General features: G+C 40.0%; 1 protein-coding gene across 1 annotated transcript in view; it reads left to right on the top strand.

The window, feature by feature from the left end:
* LOC120532610 (interleukin-6 receptor subunit beta-like) overlaps positions 1-13937 on the top strand; it is a 149753-nt gene that overhangs the window by 55336 nt on the left and 80480 nt on the right. The window contains exon 2 of the mRNA XM_039758762.1: positions 13368-13436. Within this exon, the coding sequence (XP_039614696.1) occupies positions 13382-13436 (55 nt within the window). The 5' untranslated portion in view covers positions 13368-13381. The remainder of the gene's footprint in view (positions 1-13367; positions 13437-13937) is intronic.

The raw sequence follows: 13937 nt of genomic DNA, 5'->3' as shown, positions 1-13937 counted from the left end.
GGAATTGTGCTCTACCTGCTCCTTTGCAGGTTCTGTCCACTCTTAGGTTTTTAGCCACAGGAGCTTTTCAACGTGAACTTGCTGACTGAAGGGGTATTTCTCAGTCATTACTAAGTCGCATCATAGGATAGGATGGTATTATCCGCTTGTCATTCAGATATATAAGATTTCCTTACACTGTGACTGAACGGGGAAATATCAAAGAGCAGTACAAAGCAAGGTCCGGTTTTACAAATGTAATCAGTGGGGTTAGCTGCAGAACATTGCTATTGGAATGGCGCTGGAGAAATTACATCAGCCAGGGATGAATCACCAAAAGAATGAGCTGACATTACATTATATATAGCAGAAGTGTCTATATAAACAGCAGCTCCGCAAAGTTGCAGGTGCTTTTTCCAACTAGTGCGGTAAAACGCAGGCAGTCCTTTTTAGGATAAAGAGAAGAGAATTGATCCGTTCTGGTGCTTGGCACCGATGCTACACTATAATGGAGCCTTCAAAGAATTAATTAGCTTATGTAAATAGAAAGCATTTCCACTCTATTAATGTGCTGCTGTGTAGTGTACAGAATGTAAGTTGTGTTGTGCAAGTATGTAGACTGCTGCATATACAGTATAATGTGTAGTTATATTGATTTGCATATTAAAATATGCAAAATTATGGGAGGAGTGGGGTGCAGCGGCAAGCATGTACACGTGCATTACATTTCATGCTGACTGGAATTTATGGAGCGGAAGTGTGTGGAAGTTGACTTGTGCATACTTTTGTGCATCTGAATTTTTTGTGTGTACTCAACTTTTCCACTTTTGTTCGTACGCCAGGTTTTAGTGTGAATTCTACACACACCGTTATGCATGAGGCCCCACGTCTCTTCATCAACCCACAAAGCACACCTGATCACCATGGGTTTGAGGGCATTTAGCTGTAGTACTCCTCGTCTTTGGAACTCTGGAACTCACTACCACAAAACATTCAGGACATAGATTCCCAACCCGTTTTCAAATCCTTTCTTAAGACACACTTATTTAGATTAGCTTATACCATATGATCTTAGGCGGTATTCTTATTTACTTTGTTTATTTTTCAGTTCCATAAATATATGTATATGTGTATGTTGACATGCATGTTTGCTTATTGTTGGTTTTATAACTTTATTGTTTGTACAGCGTCCTTGGATATTTAGAAAGGCACCTTGAAAAATAATTGAGCACAAAATGGAATTGAAATGTATGAGTCAAGATGTTTATTAGTAAATGGCTGTGCATCTTCAGTCTTAAAATACACACAACACCTAGACAGTTTATTCCCTTTCTACGTTCCTCTTAGCATCATATTTTTGGGTGGAGTTTTGATTTTTTCCTAAACTAGTATTTAATAAATCAAAGTTGGCCTAGTGACAGATCTGTGGTAGGCATTCGTATGTTGAAATGTTAGCAACCTGGTAGCCTCTAGCAGCATGGCTGTTTGTTGTGACTCATGATTTATCTGAAATAACAATGCGTTATTGGAGACTTTTGGGGCATCAGGCCAGCAGAATAACAGGAAGTTCAAGTCTGCCATAACCTTTCCCAGCTCACAGTGATTTGTCTCTCCTTTTAGGCAAGCCAGTCTATTTTGAGATGTTCAGCTTTCATAACCTAGCTGGAATCTGCTGATAGTTAGCATTTGTTTCTCTTAATATGATGTTCTGTGGGAATAAACTTGCACTCTGATACAATATAAATGTTGCACTTTTATGGATTTTCCTTTTCTGTACGGAGATTTAGTAGAATGGTAATTAAAATTTCTGTGCTGCCTACCAAAAGACATCAGTCTAATTTATGGACAGGCTGCTGTTATTTGGAGCTTACACTTTATGTCGATAGGTTTTATTTAGTCTTACCTTCTCCCAAGAACGTGTACTTTGGGCTTATGTGGACCAATATGAGAGTTGGTAAGAGCATGAGTTTGGCCTGCATTGGTTGGGCATTTATTTCAGTATTAAATATTACAGGGATAGGCTCACGGACCTCAAAAAGGGCAGTTCCTGAAAATGTGTGGCTTAATGAAAGGGGACTGGTTTGCACGTGTGGTCGTTTACTTTTGCTTGTTTCAATAAGAACAGTGATCAATGTTTTTGGCATTCATTTGTTTTATGTTGGCTTTTTGACAACATTCTTTTGTTGCATTTGAGCTATGTGTATGCTGTGTAAAAGGCAGTCATATAAATTATTTAATTCCTGCTTAATTTGGTTCGGTAGCAAATGGGCAACAGTCAACTCGGCGAAAGAAAACTCGCTGAGTTGTTTTTTTGCCGAGTTGTCTGTCGCCGAGTTGTCTTTTCACCGAGTTGTCTGTTGCCCCTGAATGGTTTAATTTATTGTATTGAATATTGCAAACGTAATCTTATAGTAAATATTTAGAACTGGTACTCCATCCATCCATTCACAATTAGAATTCATGCACATGGTCATCAACTAGCCACACCAAGCTCAGTTTCTGGTTGACCTAGCAGCATCTCTGTGGACTGTAGGTAGAATCTATGCATTATGATTGAGCCAAAAAATGTGAGACCTCCAAAATTCAGCAAAGGAGTACATCAGGATCTTCACTGATATGCCCACGTGGGGCTCCCTAGTCTACCCAGGCCCCAAATACTAGCTTCTGGCTTCAGCTGGGGTAGGTCCAAAAATGGGAATCTGGCATAAAATATTATAAACATATCACAGAAAAATAAAGCAAAAGTCCCAAAAAGAGGAGGGTCACCCTAAACCTCTGTCTTGATCACAAAAGGGCAAATAAACAATCTTTACAGCAAAAATACTCAATAGATCAAAAAAGAAGTTGCCTTTAAATCATTCCACAGTAACCAAGTCCCAATGAGAGGTGAGACACAAAAATAACTGAACTGGGCTCGTGGTTTTCCTGGAAAGCCATCTGGAGGTCGGTCGGACATGAATCATAGAACTATATCCCCTCCTAAACCCCTTCTCAAACCCCCGACCGGCTAGGTATATCCTGTGAATAGCCCAGTCAGTATTTGCACAACTATTGTTAGTTTGTGGGACTGAATTTCCTTTCAGTGTTTATTGGACTGGGAAGAGCCCCTCAATGGTGATAGACAGGTGGACTTGCCTCTTGAGGAGGTTAGGAGAATGCACTGATACAATGTATTGCCGCACCCACCACATATCAAACCAACTCAGGATCCCAGATTAGGACCCTAGTACAGCCATGCAATGGGTGACACCGCAGCACCACGCTAATTCTGATGGAATGGAACAGTGTGAGGCTTTTTATGGTGGCTGGAGTGCCAGTTCTGCCACCAACCCCCAGGGTTTTCCCTACAGGTTGGAGGGCCTTCATGCAGGGTATCCTCTTGAGGAACCACACACAAATGCAAGGCACTAGGCAGAATATACTCTCATACACAGAAACTAGCCAATAATCAAAACTGACATAATCACACAAATATATATATATATATATATATATATATATATATATATATATATATATATGCAGTAATCCTCGCTATATCAAGGCCGACTTTCGCTTCACTCTATCGGATTTTAAATGTAAGCACATCTAAATATATATCACGGATTTTTCGCTGGTTCACCGCTTTCTGCGGACAATGGGTCTTTTAATTTAGGTTACATGCTTCCTCAGTTTGATTGCCCAGTTGATTTCATACAAGGGATGCTATTGACGGTTGGCTTAGAAGCTACCCAATCAGAGCATGTATTACATATTAACTAAAAATCCTCAATGCTATAAGATATGTTTCCCGCGCGGTGCTTGTTTGCTTCTCTCTATCTTTCTCTCTCTCTACCTGACGGAGGGTGTGAGCAGAGGGCTGTTTGCACAGAGGACACGGACGCTTCTCTACAAAATGCGCTTTATCCCGGTGCTTCTGTATACTTAAAAGCACATATTGATTTTTGATTGTTTGCTTTTCTTTGCGCTCTCTCTGACATTCTCTGCTCCTGACGGCTCCTTTATGACGCTCCTTTGAAGATAAGATATGTTTGCTTTCTTTTAATTGTGAGAAAGAACTGTCATCTCTGTCTTGTCATGGAGCACAGTTTAAACGTTTGCCTAAAGGGTGTTATTTCATGTCTAGAGGGCTCTAATAATGTTAACAGGGTGGGAGAGTTTATAAGGGCTTAAAATATTTAAAAATAACCATACAAACATATGGTTTCTACTTCGCGGACTTTCACCTATCGCGGGGGGGTCTGGAACGCAACCCCTGCGATCGAGGAGGGATTACTGTATATATATATATATATATATATATATATATATATATATATATATATATATATACTGTGTATATATATATATATATATATACTGTATATATATATATATAACTATATAAAAACAAACATGATGATATTAAAAGGATAAAACATGAACAGAAAAGACATAAATGGAAAGCCAGAGGAAGAACCCTGAGTTAAACATAACACTAGCTTACATAAGATACATGGTCTACCAAGGTCGAAAATGTCAGGAACAAAAGGAAATGAAGAGAAATGAAAATGGCAAAGCCCAAAGTATCGAAAATAAACCAAATCAGTCAAATCAAACCCAATATGACATCTGACATTTTAGTCAAAAATTCATGCACGATTCTGCCTCAAAAGTATTAGGAAATCACTAACTAATGCCACAAAGTTTTATTACATTTACAAATCTTGGATCTCATATACTGCCTCAGAGATGATGTCATATGCTCCAATTTTAGGTCAATGCGGACCTAATAATGGGCTCTCACTGTTAGCAATGGCAATTCTTGTGAGAATCAAAATGACAATGTGTGAACAGTAAAAAAATCTAAAGTCTAAAACCAACAGAGAGCAACAAAACAAAAGTTAACCAAACTTCTAAAAAGCATAACAGTACCCCAGGCATAAGTCCAGGGACACTACTAACTTGTATGGGGATTGGGAATTGTGGGTACAGCATAAAATTTGCAGTTGCTGAACCATTTGTTTTCACCCTGCAGCAGCTGTGAACAGGCAGTCAGAACTGAGCTCAAGGGACAAATGTGGAAAGATAAACTTCCTATTGTTGAATGTGAATAAAAACTATTATATATTTTAAAAATGTTTTATGTGCTAAAATTTCATTGGTAAGGCTGCTGTTTTGATGATGTAATTTCTAAGCTCTAGATACTCACATACAGTGAGAAAATGGAGCTGGCTGATGTGCTAAGGGCATTATAGCACAATAAAATACTTCAGTGGCTTCTGGCTCGATTAAAAGAAGACAAACTAATGTGAGCTTTGAGAAATGAGGCAAATTTACGAGGTATAATGGACACAAAACAGGCATCTATAGCTTGCTGAGACATGTTTGTTGAACACTGTCTTGCCAAGCCAAAATGTGTTTTGGAGAAGATGAGCAAGAGCAAGGAGAAAAATGTGCACCCTGGTAGCATTAAGGAAGAAACAATATCGAAATGCCTTGATCTTGACTATTGAGAAATTTTTTGGCTGGTAAAGTCTCTGTGCAGCTTAGCCAACACTTCACTAACATAGCTGTGAAATATAGCAGATTTTATGGATCTAACATATTGAACACTGGGAATGGGAGGGAGCTGTCAGAAATACCTGCGGTGTCTACAGGAGAGAGTGGGCGCACAATTTAATTAGGAGTTCCGCACGCAACTCTACTTCTAGCTGTGTTCCTGTGGCACCTTACAACAGGTAATAGAGTCATCGGAACAAAAAAAGGAATTCTGGCCTCTGGGTCTGAATAATTTCCTGTTGTTATTGACTCACTAGGCAAGGAATAGCTCACAAGTCAAGTCAAGTTGGGGACCACATGACAAAACAGCTCAGGATCCTGGTTTGCAACCCCCCAGGCAGACATGTGGTCCAGTCCCACCTTCCAGAAATGACCCTTTATCTGCTGCAGCTGGGTGTTACGTGGGTGACCCCTTGGCCTGGTCCAGCCACTTGCGTCCCCAACAATGAGGATACTACGAGCTGGATCACCCTCGGGGAAACGTGCCACATGGCCGTAGTGCCGTAGCTGACGCTCCCTTACAATGCAGGTAATGTGCAGTATTTGGGACTCCATGAGCAACCGCTCAATCGACATAAAGTCAAACCAACGGTACTCAAGGATTTTCCAGAAAGACACAGTACCAAAGGAGTCCAGTCTTCGTCTCAGATCACTGGATAGTGTCCATGTCTCACAACCATATAGCAAGACAGAAAGCACTGGGACTCTAAAGACTTGGAACTTTGTCCTTTTTCATAGATATCGGGAGCACCACACAACCCTTTCCAGTGACCTCATGACCCCCCATGCTCTCCCAATCCTTCTACTGATTTCATAGGAAGAGTCACCAGAGACATGAATGTCACTGTTAAGGTAAGTAAACCTCTCAACAAGGTCAGCACTCTCTTCACAGGCAGACACACTGCTGATGGCTGTGCCCAAGAGGTCATTAAAGGCTTGGATCTTGTTTTTTATCCAGGACACTCACAAGCCCAGACACTCAGACTCCTCACTCAGTCTCTCGAGAGTCCCGATCAGAGCCTCCATTGACTCCACGAAGATCACAGCATCGTCAGCAAAGTCAAGATCCGTGAATCTTTCTTCACCAACAGATGCCCCACAGTTGCTGGACCCCACAACCTTGCCCAACACCCAGTCCATACAAGCATTGAACTGAGCAGGAGCAAGAACACACCCCTGACGAACCCCAGAATTGACTGGGAAAAGCACAGCACTCACAGTACCAGTGTACAGGCCAGCCATGATATCCAGCAACCTCGAGGGGATCCCGCAAACCCTCAAGATGTCCCACAGGGCAGCTCGATCAACTGAGTCGAACGCTTTGCAAAAATCAACAAAGGCTGCAAAGAAACTTTGCTAAAAGTACAAGAGACATCAGTTCTTCTTTCATTTTTTTAAATGGCATGAACAGACCGCATGAAAAGTTAGCCAAACATGCTGTTTGGTGTATCTTTCTGGCCCAAGGTTTGGCTGACTTATTAGTCCACTGGTTGCATTTTAGTGCTCTGTATTACTAGTTAGAATACTAACTTGTGCACCCTCTAAAAGCTAACTACCTCTTTGCAGTCCGAGATAGCATCAGGCCACCCTCATTAGAACTAAATGGAACAGTTTGGCATTGATCTGCTCTGTATGCAGACGCTATGTCTGACAGGAGTTTTGAATTGTGATGTACTGAACCTCTGTCTGTTTTATGATTCCATTGATTTGCTGTATAACATTCTGGCTTTAATGTGCAAATTGAGTTGAAAGCTTCAAAAAGCAAATGAAACTCTCAGAAAGGATCTACTTCCACCAAGACAGGTTTCCGGCATTGACAAAGAGAGGAAAATGGCCACTCCCATTGACACAAGGAAGAGCAGTCAGATTCTTGGAAGGGTGGTCACCAAGGTGTGTGTACTCATTGAAATGTGTACTCTGTTTGTTCTGCAGCATTGTTTATTTGTTTTCATTCTTACTTCTTTTCATGTCAGAAGAAGCAATAGCATGAGTTGTGTCTTTGTCATATGTAAAAACACTAGTAGATATCCACTGTCATTTTTGGGTATGTGCCATTAATTATTTCCCACAGCAGGAAACATATTTATAAACCAGGATACCAGATTCATTTCAGCAGTGAAGTAATTGTCGCAGTGCTTTCCTCTAATAATACATTTTACTTGTTCTATTATGTAGCTGTAGAGCAAGAACCGGTGGCTAATTTGAGCATCCAATGAAAGAAACTAGGTCCTTTTATACCTTTTAATGTTAACTCGCTTGAGATTATTTCAGATTCTTATAAAATAAAATTTGTATTCCCTAAAACAACTGTAATATTACTAATTCAGTTTTTGTAAATTAATGGACCTATTTAATTTCAGGCTAGAGGGGCTGCCAGTGTTGTAACCAATCCTCAGTGAGGGCATCAGTCTATTACAGGGCACATGTAGAGTCACCAATGCAATGCAGTCTTGGATGTCTTTGAGATCCATCATTCCATTTTCAACCCACTTATTGAGGTAGCTCTGAATGGGGCAACGGTCAAAAGGTGGGTACACTCAGATACGTATGGGCCAGGTTCAGAAATGTGCAGATCTTTATGATGAAGGAAGAAAATTGGTACCTGGATGAAAAGTCATGCTGAATATGCAAACACGTTAGATTTGACCCCAGGGCTCTAAACCTGTGAAGCAGCAGTATTTCTCTGTGTAAGTGTACTGCCCTACAGTTCAGGTCATTTTAGATCAATTTATTTTTCTTATAAATGTATGACAGGCTGCCTAAGAGGCTGGTAGTTGCTAGGGGAAGAGTGGCCATAGTCCAGAGACATGCCAGAAAACAAGTCTTTCAGGATTCAGTCTTCAAGAGAGGAACCCATACTGTCACTGGAAAGGGTCTGCAAATGGCATTCTGGTAATTGGGTGCCAGGTGGCAGTATGTGTGTAATGGGTAAACTTGTAATGGGTGTCATGATCTGGTTTTATGATTTTTATTTATCTGTTATTTATTTTCTCAACTGGTCATTGGCTATTCAAAAATATTTACATATATTTCCTGGGGTTTTGAAGGTTAATGAATGTGTTGGAAATAATTTTTGTTTCACAGATGTTTTTAAAAGTTTTAACTATCACTAACATTCATCCCTGGCGCTATTTTGTTTTTCTCATGGGCACTGCCATTCTGGGATAGTTTTGTTGACGATTGTTATGCTGTTCGTAGGTTTGATGACCAGAAGTGTGTGACGTGTCACATCATTACCATGATGGCATAAAAGTCAGCATTTCACACTTCCTGAATGTCCAAGAATTGGAGTCATGAATGTATAACATTTAATGTCTTTTTGTTATATTACAATTTACTGGTTATAACTACTATTACTGCCTTTGGACTTTTGTTTTTTTGGCTCTGGTTACATGTTCCTTTTTGGATTAAGTTTAATCTTTCTGTTCTTTTGACCACAAATCTGACTACCTGTTCTAAACTTTGTTTATTTAAATTTAGTCTTTCTTTGTCATAACCCCTCCTTGAATTCTGATCTGTCTGTGCCATCTAATGATTTCATTCACTGTCTTCTAAAAATGTACAAGCAGTACACTCAGTGGGCACTGATGTAAAAAAGATAAGTTATAGATGACTATCAGAAGATAGGGAGAATTCCCCAAAATTGCCAGCTGGCATCAGAGAGTTGCCATGTATTACAGATGGAAACTTAAGCCACATTTTAGAGGACCGACAGAATGGGTGTTCTTTAAATGGGCACTGTGGCTGAGGGATGCAGGAACATTTGGGACCACTAGAGGGAGCCCAACAGTGATGACCCACAGTACTTTCCTGATCACTGAAGTTACTTTAGGGTTGAGTTTAAATGTTGAACCCTGTGAGCAGCCTGTGCTTATTGTTGGGGGGCGAATTTGTGTAAAGGCTCAAGAGATGGTGAGAAAGTGTGGCCAGTGTGTGGATAAAGGCTACTAGAGAGTTTGTGGGGGTAAGTGGGATAGTTTTGGTGCTTCTGGCAATACGTTTATAATAATAAATATCAGGATATTAAAGATGATATATGTATGAAGCAATGCAAGTAACAGCTATTGATACATATAACATAGCTTGGAAAAGGTCTAACAGCAAAGAACCTAGGAGAAAGTTATTAAATTCATGTAACATACTGAGTGACTAATGCAGACAACATGGCATGCAAGAGTTTGGTACCCCCTAGTAGTAGATCAGGTAAAGCTGATAAGTTAATGTGAGTCAGTAGCTTAATGGTTTGAGGATTTGCAAGTCTAGGGGTTTTCCAGATATTTTCATTTTTTTTGATAGGGTAAAAGGAACACAAAGTCTGTTGCTAGGGTTTGTCTTAAATGTTACCTATGGATCGATTTGTAACCCTGTGGCTTATCTGGAACATTGTAACCACCTTCCAAAAAGTAATTACCTTGTTTAGCTGTGATCTAGTATGTTTGCTGTGCACTATGCTATCTGTAGAAACCTTGGTGTGTCTGGGCTCACAAACGTATTGAGCTTAGCATCCTGAAACACTGAAGAACATAAGCTACTCACTCTTTCCACTTCTATTCTATTAATTAATGCAAATAGGAGTATGACCTTCATATCTATCTATCTATCTATCTATCTATCTATCTATCTATCTATCTATCTATCTATCTATCTATCTATCTATCTATCTATCTATCTATCTATCTATCTATCTGCTCCTTATGTTTGATGAGAATGAGGAGCAGATAGTTGCTTTGGCACTATTCAGCAACAAAGTCAACCTCCTACCTGTAGGAGGTTTTGTCATTGTTATGTCATCAAAAGACTTTTTTGTCATGCTTTGAAAAATAATTTGGAGCAAAGCTGGGAGCAATTTGATGACTGTTTTCTGAACAAGTCAAGTCAAGTTGGGGAGCATGCACTGGTACAGTGCGTTGCCGCACCCACTACACGACAAAAAACAACTCTGGATCCTGGTTTGCAACCCCCCAGGCAGACACGCAGTCCATTCCCACCTTCCAGAAATGACCCTCTATCTGCCGCAGCCAGGTGTTACGTGGACAACACCTTGGCCTGGTCCAGCCACTCGGGTCCCCAACAATGTGGATCTTACGAGCCAGATCACCCTTGGGGAAATGCAGGTAATGTGCCTCATTCGGGACTCCATGATCAACCGCTCATTCGACACAAAGTCCATCCAATGGTACCCAAGGATTTTCCGGAGAGACACAGTACCAAAGGAGTCCAGTCTTCGTCTCAGGTCATTGGATAGAGTCCATGTCTCACAACCATATAGCAAGACAGGAAGCACCAGGTCTCTAAAGATTTGGACTTTTGTCCTTTTGCATAGATATCAGGAGCGCCACACACCCCTCTCCAGTGACCTCATGACCCCCCATGCTCTCCCAATCCGTCTACTGACTTTATAGGAAGAGTCACCAGAGGCATGAATATAACTGCCAAGGAAAGTAAACCTCTCGACAAGGTCGACACTCTCTTCACAGTCAGACACACTGCTGATGGCTGTGCCCAAGAGGTCATTAAAGGCCTGGATCTTGGTTTTTATCCAGGACACTCACAAGCCCAGACACTCAGACTCCTCATTCAGTCTCTCAAGCGCCCCGATCAGAGCCTCCATTGACTCCGCGAAGATCACAGCATCGTCAGCAAAGTCAAGATCAGTGAATCTTTCTTCACCAACAGATGCCCCACAGCCGCTGGACCCCACAACCTTGCCCAACACCCAGTCCATACAAGCATTGAACAGAGTAGGAGCAAGAACACAGTCCTGACCAACCACACAATCAACTGGGAAAAACGCAGAGGTCTGACTCCACTCTGCACAGCACTCACAGTACCAGTATACAGGCCGGCCATGATATCCAGCAACTTTGAGGGGATACCGCAACCCTCAGGATGTCCCACAGGGCAGCTCGATCAACTGAGTCGAACGCTTTGCGAAAATCGACAAAGGCTGAAAAGAAACTTTTCTGAACCCAGCGGTGTATATGGTCTACCAGTCAGTGAGATAAGGTCTATATGTTAACAGTGTGGAGTTTAGTCAACAAGTCTTGAGCTTTGTGACTAATTTTATGGAGAAGATAAAGCGCAAGCCTACTTTTGTAAAATGAGCTATATCAACAAACTGCTTCTGAATAGTGATTTAACAGATTTTACCAAAGATTGTTAATTATTTAACCTAAAGGAACATAACATAAGAAACAGTTAGTCAGTGTCAGCTACATTGTATAGAAGCACATGTAATTATTATTACATTTTACAATAACTATATTTTTTGAACCCATTACACGGCTGAAGGGAGCAAGAGCAGCCTGTGTGAGGCAGCCCTGGTTGGAGCCCCCATTTGTCACAGGACATACTTGAGTACACACATACACTCACAAGTTAACCTATAGTGCACATTTTGTGGGAAGTGGGAGCAAAGTGGGCCACCTGTGAAGATATACAAACAAAGTGGTGTCCTTAGGAAGCATTATTACCTTGCTGTCTACTCATATACAGAATTCTGATTCAGAAATATATTTGTGAAAAACTATTTAAAAAACAGGTTTACAAAACAGATTGGTGAATTGAGAAAGCAGAACCCAAAAAGAAACTCATTGGAAATACTGTATGTATGTTCCAGCCTCTTCCATGCTCATTCGTTCTTTTTCTTTCTGTCAACAGTCAGTCAGACATCTCTTGCACCTGTACGGTCACCTTCCTTCTTGCAGTCTGAGAGAGAATTATGTGTCCACCAACATCTTAATTGAATTATATTTTTTTCTTGAGTAAGTGTTCTTGCCCTGCCTTACAAGGTCGGCTGTACTCCGCTACCCCCTCTTTCCCCGTCTTATTAGCAAATGTAGGACTTGCCCTTTTGCCTGTTTGGCTCTTTGTATTCTGGAGGCCTAGAAAATATCTGCCCATTGCTCTCTCAGCGTTGCCCTTGCCTCTAGCATCCTTTTATCAGCTTGGCACTGTCTCATACATTAGATAAAATAAGGGACTGAGGAGCACACTAGTGTGATGTTACCTGTTTATGGACCTAATTGACTTTTACTTTTAAGGCAGAGATATGGGAAATGCACTTCAGAAGGTTTAGAAATGGCTTAAAAGGAGATCTTTTGCTTTATTCAGAAGAAAATGTTATGTCCACTCCTGAATTTGTCTTCTCAATGCATCCTCCACCTATGATTGTAAAGGTGATGTGTTTTATTTAAAGATTCAGTTTCAATTTACCTTCTCTTTTTGCAAGACTCCATATATGTGTGATTTTCCTGTTAATTAATGAAAAGTTGGACTAAATATGCACTGACTATGATGTCACATACATCATCACTGCAGTGACATTTGTGGACCCACCACCTCACCTGCATTTCATAGATTTCGAAATCTGAGTCACATCTCAAATTTGCTGTTTACACATGAAAAATGTGAAATTTCTACATTTCCACAAATACTCAGAAAGAAACCATCAGTGCTAATGAGATATTATGTATTATGGTGGTTGCTTAATTGTCAGCTCTGCTTGATCTGGATGCATTATATTTTTTATTTCACTAATTTGACAGCAAATGTAAAAATAATGTTGCTCTGAAAACATAATTGTATTACTGTCCATAAAAGACTTGTTTAAGCAAGAAAACAAAAAAAAAAAAAAGATATTGTAAATGGCTCATTGTATCATTTGCTTTAAAAGTTTAGATAATGTATTTCCTTATTAGTTGCAAATTTATTTTCACTTACAGTACATTTAAAGCATATTGCTCAATTGAATTTACAAATCACCAATAAGTCACATCTTAACTTTAAAATTAATAATCAGCATAAACCTAACATATGTTTTGAAACATTTTTTCATTTTTTTGCAGGTTAACTGTATAAAATGTCAATAACTGTGCATCTGGCTGTACTTTTGATTGTTCTTCTACCTTCTAAAGGTAAGTTTAATTTTTGCTGCCTGATTCCATATTCCATTCAATGAATGATTTTATGTATTTCTTCTAAACATCCATCAGTGTGTAAACATTTCAAATAGAAACTTACTTTCCTAAACTTAGTAGTTTGATTAAAGACATGCAGGGAGCCAGTCCTGGATGGAATGTCAGTCTATCACTTGGCATTGACCCACACTCATTTGTACTGGTGACATGCATAGCTTTAGGAATACCCAGACAATGAGAGAAGTGTAAAATCTACACAGGCAGTAACTGAGCCAGAAATGGAACTTCAGCCACTGCAGCTCCATGCCAACCTACTTTAGAATTTCACAGCCATTTTAAGCTGGAAAGGTAGTGTTGGTCAAGAGAGGGCAGTAGCTTGTGTGCAAGCAGCTAGTAAGTCACTTTTGTCTTAACATGCCTTTATTTTATTGTAATTAGTTTATTATATTTCATCCTTTATTGGAAGTGCCTGGTCCCAATTTACAGTAATAAACATCC

Source organism: Polypterus senegalus, chromosome 7 (assembly GCF_016835505.1).
Source record: "Polypterus senegalus isolate Bchr_013 chromosome 7, ASM1683550v1, whole genome shotgun sequence".
Taxonomy (NCBI): domain Eukaryota; kingdom Metazoa; phylum Chordata; class Cladistia; order Polypteriformes; family Polypteridae; genus Polypterus; species Polypterus senegalus.
This window is presented reverse-complemented; position numbering and strand designations above follow the sequence as displayed.